General features: G+C 41.5%; 1 protein-coding gene across 1 annotated transcript in view; it reads left to right on the forward strand.

Moving 5' to 3' along the window:
* Positions 1–2,842: 2,842 nt before the first annotated feature.
* rasgrf1 (Ras protein specific guanine nucleotide releasing factor 1) overlaps positions 2,843–15,524 on the forward strand; it is a gene marked incomplete at both ends in the record, with an annotated part of 33,407 nt that continues 20,725 nt past the window's right edge. Inside the window, 2 exons of the mRNA XM_083763226.1 lie at positions 2,843–3,118; positions 14,620–14,726. Of these exons, the coding sequence (XP_083619352.1) occupies positions 2,843–3,118; positions 14,620–14,726 (383 nt within the window). The remainder of the gene's footprint in view (positions 3,119–14,619; positions 14,727–15,524) is intronic.

Here is a 15,524-nt window from a genome sequence, read left to right on the forward strand (position 1 = left end):
TCTTCTACTTCTTTATATAAAAATAGCAAAATATACAGTAAAGTTGCTTAGTATAGGTAAATCATCATAAGAAAGGTTGACATTTCAATACAACTTTCCATTTGCCTCTTAAAGCTATATTGTTTGGTGACCTAACAGGGGTGATGCATGGTCACCTATATTCAAACACCTACATTTGAGGACCCCCTCTAAAACAAGATGATGCATCTCAAGGAGCTTTCCTTTAAATAAAATGTCAATATATATATATCTTCCTCCTGTTCATTGGATACAATTCCCACCACCTTTCTCAAATAGGTCTTAGACAGTGTGATTGGAGATATCCTAAAAATTGTAAACAGCTCTCTACAATCAGGCGTCTTCCCAGACTCACTGAAGACTGCCGTAGTTAGGCCCCTACTCAAGAAACACAATCTTGATCCCTCTGTTTTGGGTAACTATCGACCCATTTAAAATCTACCCTTTCTGGGCAAGGTTTTAGAAAAATGCATCTCTCATCAATTGGATGTATTTCTACAGAACAATAATGTGTACAACAAATTCCAATCTGGCTTTAGGAAAAATCACAGCACAGAAACAGCACTTGTAAAAGTAATGAATGATCTTAGGGTGTCTGCTGACAAGAAACATGTATCCGTTCTCTTACTTCTAGATTTAACGGCTGCATTTGACACGATTGATCATTCAATTTTAATACAGCGTCTGGAGCACTGGATAGGCCTGTCTGGTACGGCCCTGTCCTGGTTCTCCTCCTACCTATCAATCGAAGTTACTTTGTCAATCTAGCCGAGTTTGACTCAGACAAACACGACAGTTCTGGTGTTCCACAGGGCTCGATTCTTGGTCCTCTGCTGTTCTCCTTTGGGCGAACTCATTACCAATCACGGAGTCAATTTTCATTTCTATGCTGATGATACCCAACTATATCTTTCTGTGGCCCCAGATGATCCCTGTGCTTTAGACCCGCTGTTGACCTGTCTGTCTAGCATCAAATGTTGGATGAGTGAGAACTTTCTCAAGCTAAATGAGGATAAGACAGAAGTTCTCATAATCGGTTCTAGCGAGCAGAAAGAATCAATAATAAGCAGACTTGGCAACCTGACTGTAGAAAGTAACAGTACAGTAAAGAACCTGGGGGTTATTATTGATTCTGAATTGAATTTTAATTCACACATTAATCATGTTACCAAGATTGCCTTTTTTCACCTTAGAAATATTGCACGAATCAGAGCCTATTTGTCCTTGGACGAGGCAAAAACGCTAATCCACGCCTTTGTTTTTTCTCGGCTTGACTACTACAATGCACTCTTTTCAGGACTGCCTAAGAAAACGACTGACAGATTACAACTTGTCCAAAATGCAGCAGCTAGAGTTTTAACTAGAACTAAGATGAGAGAACATATTACTCCAGTTTTGGCATCACTGCACTGGCTTCCGGTTGTTTTTAGGATTGATTTTAAAATTATTTTACTTGTCTATAAAGCTCTCAATGGTTTCGCACCTCCGTACCTCCGTGACTGCCTACCTAGATATGTCCCTAACCGCCCCCTCAGGTCCTCCAATGTTGGCCTACTTGAAGTGCCTAAAAGAATGTGCACAAAAAAATATGGTGAGGCAGCTTTTTGCTTCTACGGCCCAACAGCTTGGAATAAACTTCCATTTGAGCTCAGACACGCACCCTCTGTAGACATTTTTAAATCTCAACTCAAGACTCACCTCTTCACTCTTGCTTTTAGTTGAGTTTTACTATGCACGTTCCTACCCTGCCCTGACTGATTGCTGCATGTGGTGTTTTTATTTGTTTTTATTTATTTTATGTTCTTATATTCAATTTTGTTCTTTGCCATTGTTCTATCATTTTAACTACTTGTGTTTTATTGTATTATATTTTTGTGTCCTGCCCTGTGAAGCACTTTGAGCTGCATTTATGTATGAAAGGTGCTATACAAATAAAGTTTATTATATTATGTCATTATCTTGTAGGTTCAAGATTCAAGGTTACTTTACAGGCAAGAGTAAAATTGTAATAATAATAATAATCAAAGATTAGCTGTATTAATTCAGCAGTCTAATCAAAGAATAGACGTATTAATTCAGCAGTCATTTGCTTAAGTACTTAAGTGCCTGGAAGTGTGTGCAAGGATCAAGTAGGTATAATGTGTCTTTTACCAGCAGGTCAAAATTACGTTTTTATTCCAAAATGATAAACTACCACTAGGCTATCTCCATATTTCACAGTTAGTTAAGAGTGTTAGAACTGGTATAGCTAAAATGGACTAGCATAATACTAAAGTCACAAGATCCTCGATAAAAAATGCATCCATTTGTAAATCGGAGTGTATCTTGTTGTATTGTCGCTGTCCAGGGTCCTGAAATGTGCTTATTCCCCAGCTTAGAACACGTGACTCCACACAGCCTGCCGAGCTCAGCAGGAAGCCGCCTGGATTCTGGAGATTTCACGTGAGAAAAGGACAAACCTCGGATGGACACTTGCCGTCTCTCCCTGCGCTGTTTTGCCTCTTATACTCTTCCGTCTGCACCGTTGTTTTTCCATGTGGACTTTGAATTGAAACCGTGCGTGAGTAGTTATGGCTAAATATTTAGGATGACGGATTTATGCTCTTCGTTTTGTTTCCCCTCTTCTTTTTTTTACTTAATGCCAACACGGTGAATGCGTCGGACAGAGTGGACCAGTCTGCTGCTGCTGCAAGAGAGAGGTCCGCATTCACAAAGTCAACATATGTTTTATTTTTTATTTATTTGTATTATTATTATTACAGGGACGGGTTGAAAAGATGTGAGGACCGTCTGTCTGTCGCCGTCCAAAGTCGTCTTCATCAAAATGCAGAAGGGAATACGACTCAATGATGCTCATGTCACCTACCTGGGGCTCTTGGCCAAGAAGGATGCTACGAGGCGAGGAGGCTTGAGCAAAAAGAGCTCAGACAACACAAAATGGCACTCAAAGTGGTTTGCTTTATTACAAAACATGCTGTTTTATTTTGAGAACGAGTCGAGCTCCAGACCGTCAGGTCTGTACCTGTTGGAGGGATGCATGTGTGACAGAGCGCCGTCACCAAAACCTTCACTGTCAGCCAAGGAGGGTTTAGAAAAGCAGGTAGGAATAGAGCTCTCTCGCTCGCTGTCCCTCTCCCTCCCTCCCTCCCCCCCTCTCTCTCTCTCTCTCTCTCGCTCTCTCTCCCCACACACACACACACACACACACACACGAGCGCGCGCGCGCACACACACGAGCGCGCGCGCGCACACACACGAGCGCGCACGAGCCTATATTGTTTAATGTTTTATCACTTTTATGTCATTGATGATAGATCATGACGCTATTATAGGGCATAGGCTTCTGTTCTGACTATTGCCTATAGCCAATAATCCTCAATGTAAAAATGCACGCAATTTGAACTGCGAAAATGTTTAGATTTTCTCTGCATATTGTTCGGGCTGTTGCGCACGGTGACCTAAAATCCAGCAGCGGAATATATATAGGCTGAGATTCAGTCCACATTGGTGTATTAGGCCTAACACATTGCTGTTATATAATCCCCGCATGGTATTCTATTAACTATTAGGCAACGTTATTAACACCTATAGGTATCACATGTCTATGGTACCACTACATCAATAGCAATGCAGTTTTTGCTTTGGTTTAGAAATCAAGATCATATTTTTTGTATTTAATTCCAAAAATATTATTATTATTATTATTACCCTCATTATTATTATTAATAATAATAATAATAATAATAATGTCATGTTAACTGCAGTGATTTGTTCTAACATTTTGGTTCTATCAGGCCATCATCTCTGAACTTTTAGAGAGGATAACTTTTTGGAGTAAAACATGCTATTAAGAATATGTCAGTCGCCATGCACCTTGCGAGAAATTGTTGAATTTCACCAATGAACTAAAACAGCGACTTTTCCAGTGATCAGATGCGAAATCAGTGCAAATCTTTGGCAAGATGTCTGAAATTATTCAGTGGGTAGAGTTTTCATTTACACTGCAATTGCTATAGGCCACAACAGACTACCAGATAATAGATTAGAATCATACAAGCGATACATGCCTACAGCATAATTCAAGTTTTTTCATTTCATTCGTTGTTGAAGCATTCTTTTGTCATAAGAGTGTCGCACAAAATTTGTGAAAATACCAGATCTACAAGCTCATAACTCATCACCTTTAAATTAAAAAAATAAACAGGGCTGCGGTCAAACATGTTGCAGCTTGTTGTGGGCAGGGCTGCAGTCCAACTAGCTCTGGTCCATAGCTCTAATGCCGTTGCAGTTAGAGCTATGTTACCGATGACTTCCGGGGCTCGCATAAATGCAGACCAGCCTCTCGTCTTTAGTGTAAAAAGATGAGGTTTTTGCTTCTCACTAATACAAAGGCGGGTTGTGTCATTAGAAAGCCTACTTTCCTTAGTGGAAGCACTCTGACCCCCCCACCACACGTATAAAAGGTATATAAAAAATAAAAATAAATCTCTATGAGGGTTTTCTCTGGGCAATATCGATAGAGGGCGCAGTAGAGTAACTACTTTTTATTTTATTTTTCTCAGTGAAATAATAATCCCTGTTTGGCCAAAAAGTAACATTTATACGTGTGGTGGGGGGCTCAGAGTACTTCCACTAAGGAAAGTAGGCTTTCTAATGACACAACCCGCCTTTGTATTGGTGAGTAGCAAAAACGTTATTTTTATTTACGCTTAAGACGAGAGGCTGGTCTGCATTTATGCGAGCCCCGGAAGTCATTGGTAACATAACTTTAAATGCAACGGCATTCGAGCTATATGGACCAGAGCTACAGTCCAACATGAGCGTGGGCTCATCCTGTGAACAGCTGCCCCTGTGCTGACAAAGCAGAATATACACTGGTTAAAATGTCATACTCTCCCAATGCATTTAAAAAAAGACCACTTAAAACCTACTTATAGTCAAATGGTCCACTGGTGCACTCTTTTTTCATTCCCTCTACTCAAATCAGCACGCACCCTAGTGCTGTGAGCTCGTAGATCTGCTATTTTTGGCGTCCTCAGAAGTTTGTCCACAACATGCAAACCCATCCACCACACCTGTTTACTTTGACCTGTGCATAAAAAAGAAACCCTCCATGATATCACAGATGGAAATATAATTCTAAGTAAGATTCTCATTGTGTCGTGGATGTTACATCATCATCCTTCTGCACAGGAATGCACTGCAATGGTGATGCATTTACTGTACGGCGACGACAATACATTTTCTGTTTTCATCACATGCAATGATGCAACAAAGAGGAAGAGCATTGTTGGAAGCAGAGACGTTGATGAGCTTGTTAACCATAACCATTTAAACCAGTTTACCGGGGACCCCCAGGGCTCTATACTAGGTCTGCTAGTATGTAGACAAATCTCTCTGCCGAAAATAACCAATCTACAAGCTCACAACACGTCACATTGCAACACGCTGCAGTGAGCTTGTAGATCTTGTTTTTACAGAATCTTCTATACATATATTGTCTATATACAATTAATGCTGTGTAAATACACCGGATTTAGCAAGAATGCTATAGTCCCCAGGATCTGGTGTGCCTGGGTGTGGAATTGAATCTTGGAACATACAGGATAGCCTACACATTTCTGTTTGGCTTTTAGGCTTCATAAACAAAGGTTGCACAGGGCAGATAGGACACATAACTTCAATAAAGAAATGACATGCAGACATAATTACTTTCTCATATATATTTTTCTTTTTTTGGGGGGGGGGTCCTTTCTCTGCCTATTGATAGAGATAGTAATTTAATTTAAATAGAAGAAATAGACAATCTTCAAGCTTGAAAATGTACAGTATATGAACAGTTTTCAACATGGTAACGATTACGACAATTCTGCAAAATTATTGCGATTATTAATTGTAATTAGGCGATTATGTAATAATTGTGACAGACCTATATGTCAGTAGCCTGTGCTTTGGCGTTCAGAAGGGCTTAATTCAGGAAAAACCTTGAGTTACATAACAGTATAGATAACTTCAACATGTCCCTTTAGGGGCTCTGTAGGCTACCAGTTACGTTATTGAAGTATACGTAACAGATCTTTTATATTCTAGCCCTATTGTGTTTATTCTCAATTGTAGTTTGCAAATGTGTGCAAATGATTATGCATTTGAGACCACAGTTCCTATGGCAACCCTTATTTGCATCCTAAAAATGGTTGGAAGGGAGGTGTAACTGTGGAGAGCAGTATAGTCAGTGTCACATCTCCCCTGGGTTTTTAGACATTTAACCAGACAACCTATTATATTATATAACTTTTTCACTTAAATAATTAAGTGAAAAATAATTGAGAAGCACGATTGTATATAAACGAATTGATTAACCACTCAAGCTCTATTTTATACTTTGTCTCATGACAGTGTTGAAATGGGCACACAGAATAACCCTTCCTACTTCCTTCACAGGTGTTACAGATGATCTTAGTGTACAGTGGTTGAGGTTCTCAAACGTTTTACTTTCAAAGTTCCCCATAACTCTCAGAGCTACAAACCTGTATAGGGCCATTTGGAAACCACTCAAGGACACTTTGAGACCCACTGGTGCAGCAGTGTTTCGAGTGAGCCAACATGCACAATAGCAGCACCCTGCCCCTGTTTGACCAGAATGGAACAGAGCCTTCATTAGTATCATCAGTAAGACCTGTGAAGGAAGTAGGGAACTGAATGGGCCCAAGTTGTTTCCAAAATGGCATGTGTGCATAGAGCCCGTTAGAAGATATACAAGGCACAAGCTCACAATGGGACACCTTTAGATTGGCTATTTTAACTATCCGTCTATTTTATATAACGTAAAATCCATAATGGCATGCCCAAAATAGAGATTGATTATTAATCGATTATTTTATGAAATGATCAATTATCAAGTATCGTGTATAATCAATTAAAATCGATGTTTGAATCAAAGTTTGATTAACAGTTGCACCGGTCACTCCTATTAGCACACTGCTGTGTGCTGTCTGTTTTAGGTCATTTTAAGGTTTTACTGACTGCTTTTAAGGTAGCCTACTGCCTACATCATAGTTCCCTAATGCAGTGGTTAACCCCCATTTGAAAAGATATGCCAAGTGCCAAGATTTATCTAAGTGAAGATGTTTACGGCTCTAGCTGAAGCACCCCCAGTTTTACATGCATTAGGCTACGGCCACATTTAATGGCATTTCTATCTCTGGAAGCCCAATTTATATTGTAAAATCACTGCAGCGACCTGCCTGAGTAGTTCAGGCTTCATCAAAATGGCCCTTCCATAGAATTAATCATACCTCACGTTGTTGTCGATCGCCTTGAGAGTGTTTTGCCTACATCAAGCTACTTCAGCCACATCCGGGCTAACATCCGGCCCGTCGCTAAATGTGCTCCGCTGCCATAAATCCCTGAGCGCTATGATTTAATGGATTAAATAACCCCGGGCGTTCGGGGTGTTAACATAACTAGTTGTTGTTTGGAAATATATACTTTCTGTTTAGTCTAGAACTGGAGGTCTAGAACTTGGGTCATGTGATTAGTGACATCACGTTGATGTACTCTTGGCCTGCAGACACTGACGTGATGTCACTGATCACATGACCCCAAGTTCTAGACCTCCATTTCTAGCCTAAACGGAAGGGGGGGGGGCTGTTTTTCATTATTTCCACAACTCTAAGGTATATTAATGACATAGTGCAATGTTATAAATGAGTGGTATTCCCCCTTAACTACTTTAATCCTTGATAATCTTTAATCTTTAATCTTTAGTCTTTAGTGAAACATCCTTGGGTATGCTGTAGTCTACTACCCCAAATCTCTTCAAAATGTGGTATGTTGCGTCACGTTCTGAGCTTGTAGATCTGCTATTTTTGCCGAATGTTCCCCCCAGAATAGGCATGCTGGGGTTCAAGTGGCTAAAAAGAGCAAGAAAACTACAACAACATGCATGGTTCCCTGGACGGAAATAGATTTTCTTTGACAGGAGGATGAATAGCTAATGAATGTGAAGATGGAAGAGTAGCCAGCCATGAATAATGATTAGGTGTATAGGTCGACAGGCGCCTGTTGAACATTTGGCACACCAAAGAATTGAGCAGTGATTTCTAACCTGTGGGCCACTCGCAGCCCGTGTGGACGTTACCCCCAAATAATTGGCAAAACACTATAAGAATTTAATGAAAATATAACATTAATATTAAAACATGTATGTAAAAATACGTCATGGGATTTCTTTGTTTACAATGTTGGAGAGATGAGTTTTCATTGTGATAGGCCTACTGATAAAAGTATGCTTAGTTAATTCCATTGATCCGAGCCGGAACGCAATTGATTGATCATGTAATTTCGGTCAATATGCCTTGCCTACAGTATAGGGATGAGAGGTTACCTTATACGGACCTTTAACACATGTTGAGTTTCCCAGGGTTTAGACCACTGGTTCCCAATCATTGGGTCAGGACCCATTTTGTGGGTCACTCACGGGCAAATGTTTATGGGTCCTTGACTCCTTTTATTTTTTGTTTTGTACATTTTGTTTGGGGTGGTGGTTCCACTGTTTAAACAGGGGGATTAGAGGGTGTGTGCCAATTACAGAGGTATCACATTACTCAGCCTCCCTGGGAAAGACTACGCCAAGGTGCTGGAAAGGAGGGTCCGGCCGATAGTCAAACCTCAGATTCAGGAGGAGCAATGTGGATTCCGTCCTGGCCGTGGAACAACTGACCAGATCTCTACTCTTGCAGGGTTCCTGGAGAAGGCCTGGGAGTATGCATATCCGGTCTACATGTGTTTTGTGGATTTGGAGAAGGCATATGACCGGGTCCCCCGGGATGTCCTGTGGGAGGTGCTGTGGGAGTATGGGGTGAGGAGGACCTTATTGAGGTCCATCCAATCTCTGTACACCCAAAGCGAGAGCTGTGTCCGTGTGCTCGGGAGTAAGTCGGATTCGTTTCCGGTGGGGGTTGGCCTTCGCCAGGGCTGCGCTTTGTCACCTATCCTGTTTGTGATTTTCATGGACAGGATATCGAGGCATAGTCGTGGCGGACAGGGTATTCGGCTCGGTGACCTAAGGGTTGAATCACTGCTTTTTGCAGATGATGTGGTCCTGATGGCACCATCGGTCCAAGACCTTCAGCTCTCACTGGACCGGTTCGCAGCCAGTGTACGGCGGCTGGGATGAGGATCAGCGTCTCCAAATCTGAGGCCATGGTTCTCAGCAGGAAACCGGTGGATTGTGCAGTCCGGGTAGGGAATGAGGCATTACCCCAGGTGAAGGAGTTCAAGTATCTCGGGGTCTTGTTCACGAGTGAGGGGAGAACGGAGAAGGAGATCAGCCGGAGAATCGGAGCGGCAGGGGCGGTATTACAGTCGCTGTATCGCACTGTTGTGACGAAAAGAGAGTTGAGCCATCTTCGTTCCTACTCTCATCTATGGTCATGAAGTGTGGGTCATGACCGAAAGAATAAGGTCACGAATACAAGTGGCCTTCGACAGGTGGCTGGTATCTCCCTTATAGATAGGGTGAGAAGTTCAGTCACACAAGAGAGACTCGGAGTAGAACCGCTGCTCCTTCGCCTGGAAAGGAGTCAGCTGAGGTGGCTCGGGCATCTGGTTAGGATGCCTCTCGGGCGCCTCCCTAGGGAGGTCCTCGACACATGTCCCACTGGGAGGAGACCCCGGGGCGCAGTTGGAGGAAATACATCGACTCACTGGCCTTGGAACGTCTCGGAATGTGCTAGGAGGAAGTCACTAATTTGCTCTGGAGAGGGAAGTCTGGAGCGCTCTGGTGGAGCTGTTGCCCCCGCGACCCGACTACGGATAAGCGGTTGAAGATGGATGGATGGATGGACATTTTGTTTTTAATGTATATTTTTTAAAGTCGGGTGGCAGAACTCTGCACAGCCTAACCTGTCGCCATATGATGGTATCGTCTACATACGACAATGATTCTTTCTCAAACTTTTACATTTCAAGGACCCCCCTTAACTCTGACAGTATACAAATGGAACCAAATGGATCCGTTAGGATCCATTTGTATACTGTCAGAGTTACAGATTTGTACAGATCAATTTAGAACCCCCTAACGGAAACTCTGAGTTTCCTTGGAATACAGTTTGAGAACTGGTCTACAGTCTCAAACACAACACAAGATGCATTGTGAGTTTGTAGATTGGCTATTTACTGTATTTTTGAACATCTATGACATGCTCAAAATAGAGATGCGAGGTTGAAAGTGGTTAAACCAAGCAATGGCACAACACCGGCTGTGACATCAATGATGCTTGCCATTCTGTGCTCAGAACTGGAAGTGCAACCTGCTTGAAAGTGTCAACCCATAAGTGCAGTGCAGAAGCAGTTTTTTTGGCCTGCGAATCAGGGTGGATTTATCCTTTAAAATTAAGAAGCCTTAAACCGCCTCACCAAACCACTAATCCCTCATTTAATGTCCTGGATTAAAATGACAGTGAGAGTGCCACACTGCCACAGGCCGCCATCAAAGTAAAAGGGATGTGGTGCTACTGTAAATTATATGAGCAACATGCTCTCGAGAGGTCCCGGGTTCAAATCCCGGACGAGCCCCCATGTTATGACCTGGCTCTTGGGCCATAACAAAGGAGGAAGACACACGGCTGTTTAAAAGTGCACAAACCAATATTTATTTACAACTTAAACAACTTGCATCAAACAATACTAAAATACTAAGTGGGGTGTGTTAATCAGTAGTGTAAGCGAGTGGATCTGTGGTAAATGTAGTGTGGGGTGTTGAATGGTGCAAACATATGCTGCTGCTCTCATGGAAGGAGAGAGAGAGTGAGGCCAGCCAATTCCCAGCCCTTTATAGAGCACACTGGCCAGGTGCTCCCAATGCACTGATTGGCAATTCCTCAGGACCTGTGGGAAGCAAAGACCTAGTCCTACAGGAATACACACAGACCCTATAGTAGGCCAATCTACAGGGGGCTGTGACACAATGTTACAGTAGGTTAAACTAGAAGTAACGGGGTCAGGGAGTATGCCCCCCCAGTTGGGGTGTTATCAGCTCCTGGAAATCTTCGCTAAGCAGAGAAAATGATTGTGTGGATGAGGGTGAGTCTTAACCGGCCAAGTACTGTATGTCGGAGCCATGGGTGAGTCTTAACCGGCCACATATGTGTCTTAACCGGCCACTTATGTTGGACTATTGGTACGTCGGACTAACATATGCCCTCCAAGACAGACAGGCAACAGTCTCGACTGTATGTGCTGTGAGCAAAGTTGATTCCATGTTGCTCTGACTTTGGTTTGATTGATTGATTCAATACTTTATTAGTCAAAAATGTATTTGTGTATTTATATGTGCTGATCTCACAAGACCAGGGTTGAACAAAAGACAAAAAGAAATAGTCCCCCCCCCCTTCCCCCCCTGACCATCTGCAGCAGCAGATTGCATGCTGTGTCCAAGTTGAGTCAGCAGCTCTCTGACAAATGTACAATACAGTAAATGAATATTCTCCATTCATAGGAGCACACACAAAAGCAGAGTGGATTTTTGTAGAGCTTAGCTTAGCACTTCAGCCTCCTCCCCTGACCTCTAAACAAACATACAATTTACAATTTAGGCATTTAGCAGACGCTCTTAATCCAGAGCGACTTACAATAAGCAAGAACAAAAGCATGGGAATACATCACAAAAAAGCATTTATCATAAAACATGCGTAAGCTAAGAAAGTAACAGTGGAATATCTATATTATGAGACTATACATATAAACTATATATATATACTACTATGCGATACTTATGTACTATGGCGTGCTATGACTATATACAATGCAATTATAGTGCTGTCTACATAACATGCTATAAGTCTGTATCAGATGCTATCTAAGTCTACAGAAATGCTATCTAAGGGGGTAGGGTAAGTGCTATGGGCCATGATGGAGTCTGAAAAGGTGGGTTTTCAGACTACGGCGGAAGATTGGGAGTGATGCTGCAGTTCTGACTGCAATGGGAAGTGCATTCCACAGTTTTGGAGTGCACTTCCCATTGCAGTCAGAACTGCAGCATCACTCAGCAACATAGGGGTTGGTTCACGTAGCTGTGTCTCGTCAGACTGCCTCTGACCAACATTCAACCACCCCTGATCACCTCAACTTACCCCTTTTTAGTTTAGTTAGTTATATTTAGTTAGGTTTTAAAATAAATAGACAGGCATACAGGTAGGCAGGCAGGCAGGCAGGCAGGCAGACAGACAGACAGACAGACAGACAGACAGACAGACAGACAGACAGACAGACAGACAGACAGACAGACAGACAGACAGACAGACAGACAGACAGACAGACAGACAGACAGACAGACAGACAGACAGACAGACAGACAGACAGACAGACAGACAGTATGGAATGCAGCTAGGCATCATCGTCTTTGTTTATTGTTTGTAATTTCTTTATCATAGCGTGTATTTTGGGCTTGTAAAAAACATTGTGCATACATCAGCACAACATACCATCAAATACAACACAGCAAGGCTTTGGGTCTTATCAAGCTGTGGAACAACACAGTCTATACTGTAAGACCCTGGTGAGTGCCACTACAACTACGAAAAAACGTAATAATAAATAACTAGTTGGGGCAGGGAATTACACACAACATACTGACACCTATCTGTGAGTGAGGCGAGAAACTAAAAAGAGCCTACAGTATATCTGTTCACACCAGTGGAGTTGCTAGGTAACAGGTATTGCACATGTTATGTAATTCGGCCATGCCTCCAGCTTTCATCTGGGTTGTGTTATTTCCTCATGGGAACCAGAGCATCCCAGGAACTGGGGAAGGGGAGGCCTCCCCTCACTCAGAATGCCCACATCAGTACCGGTGGTATAGTAGAGAATTGATGGATTCCTCCAGTGGTGGAAAAAGTACTCAAATGTTTAAGTGAAAGTATCAATGCTGCAATGTGGAAATACTCTGCTACAAGTAAAAGTAATAATTCAAAATGTACTTGAGTTAGAGTACAAATGTATTGACATTAAAATGTACTTGAAGTACTCATTGTGGAGAATGTCCCATTTCACAAGTTTTCAGATATTTCAGGAAATAGCAGATCTAGATGTCACAATGCGTTGCATCACTACACATTGTGCAGCTTGTGAATCAGCTATTTTCAAATGGCTGAAATCTAAAAATCTAATACTAATCAAAAGTAACTAGTAACTAAAGTTTTCAAATAATTGTAGTTGAGTAAAAGTAAAATATTTAGATACGAGATGTAGTGAAGTAGAAGTAAAATACTCAAGTAAAGTGCAAATAGCCTACCTCAAAATTGTTTTCTGAAAAACGTATTTATTTTATAATATAAAATAATTATTAAAATATTTATTCAAAAATTACAAAAAGATTATGTTGCTATACATACTGTAGCAACAAGAACCCAAAAATGGGTTCCCGTCTTTAAAGGTAAATGCAGTTAGTTACTTTCCACCACTGGATTCCTCCTCTTACAGTATCTGGTCCTGAAATCCTGAGTTGTAATTTAAAGCCCAAACCACACCAACGTTTAAGCGTTCGTCCCAGCAGTGTGATATGTCCTGTTGCACGTCGACCCAAGTTGACCCAAGTGATTCAACTGGTTCAATTCAATGGCCCGGCCACCCACACCAATGGGTCACCATGCAATTCCTTGCAACGGGTTTGGGCTTAAAGGACCTATAACATAAAATTCTACTTTTTCAATTTCTTTTGTGTTTTTGGGGCTCCCATGTGTGTTTTCTATCCCCACAAATAACCAATTTTGAACAATCAAGCTTTCATTTATCATATGGGTTCTTTAATGGAAATTGCTCTCAGGAACAGCTCAACTGATTTTGTCCTCATCGTTTACTTTGTGTACTTCTATGCCTCCTGTGAGGGACATAAACATGTACACAGTAAAACCACCAGTGTTATTTTATCTCATATAGTATATACTTTGTGTACTTCTATGCCTCCTGTGAGGGACATAAACATGTACACAGTAAAACCACCAGTGTTATTTTATCTCATAATAGTGTATGGATTTTACTGTGTAGTCAAAAGCACTTGAGTCACTTAAGTAGACTCCATATATGGTACACATGTCTTGGTTACCATAGCACTTACCCTACCCCCTTAGATAGCATTTCTGTAGACTTAGATAGCATTTGATACAGACTTATAGCATGTTATGTAGACAGCACTATAATTGCATTGTATATAGTCATAGCACGCCATAGTACATATGTATAGCATAGTAGTATATCTATAGTTTATATGTATAGTCTCATAATATAGATATTCCACTGTTACTTTCTTAGCTTACGCATGTTTCATGATAAATGCTTTTTTGTGATGTATTCCCATGCTTCTTGTTCTTGCTTAATGTAAGTCGCTCTGGATTAAGAGCGTCTGCTAAATGCCTAAATTGTAAATTGTAAATTGTATAAGGTATTATAAACACAGGGCACTTATTATGTGCAGGTTGATGGTGTATGCCCTTGCCAATAACATAAGTAAAACCCTGAGTGTTAGAGAGTGTACAGGGTTAGAAATGCATACATTAACAATGGTGATTTTCTGTGTGACATTTTCCTCATTGTGTTTTTCAGTACTATTTCACAGTCAGCTTCACTCACGACAACCAGAAGGCACTTGAATTACGCACAGAGGACGTAAAGGACTGTGACGAATGGGTGGCAGCAATCTCACATGCCAGGTACTGTAAGCTGACAATATGATGATTAACACATACATACATACTGTACAAACTGGTGGTTAGATTTAGATTTGAGTAGAGTCCTCAACTTGCACCGCCCATCCGACCAATATGTCTGAGTTATAGTGTCGGGGGCTTTGTCAGAGTATCTGTTGTACCGGTCTGTGTACCTGTCTCTTTTATTCCCATATATCGAGATCTCTGCATCTGTCCTTATCCCTTTAGTCCATATATGGAGATCCCTGATGTCGTCACTATATATGCCCATTATTGGAATGTCTCGACAGAAGGCACTCCCGCAAGTCCTTGAGTTAAAGACATAGCGGTTGGATCTGTGCAGAGCCATTGAAAGAAGAGTTCTACCAATGAGGGGGCAGAAAACATGTAAACATGTAACGTTTGTCACTCTAAAGCCCACTTCCGGATCAGGCCTTTTTTTATTTGTCACTCTTCACCAATAGGGCCAGTGCATAGGGAGGAGTTTCGCTCAGAACGGGTTATTCTGGTTACCATTTTCCTGCCTACCAGTAGGCTAGTAGGCTATAGTAGTAGGCTGCTAAGCTACATTTCCCAGCCTCACTGTGGAGACATGCCATTGTAGATATAAAATAATTAAATAAACACTGTATGGTTTGGGTGTCAGATGACAAAATAACATAAACTTGATACCCTAACTTGTCCATCCCACCGTGGGCCGTCAGAATTATGCTTCCATTGTAGTGTCGCAGTGCGTTTACTGTTGGAGATCAAATAATTAAATACACACTGTATGGTTTCTTTGATTTGGGTGTCAGCTGA

The sequence above is a fragment of the Protomyctophum parallelum genome, assembly GCF_964188405.1.
Source record: "Protomyctophum parallelum genome assembly, chromosome: 4".
Classification (NCBI taxonomy): Eukaryota; Metazoa; Chordata; class Actinopteri; order Myctophiformes; family Myctophidae; genus Protomyctophum; species Protomyctophum parallelum.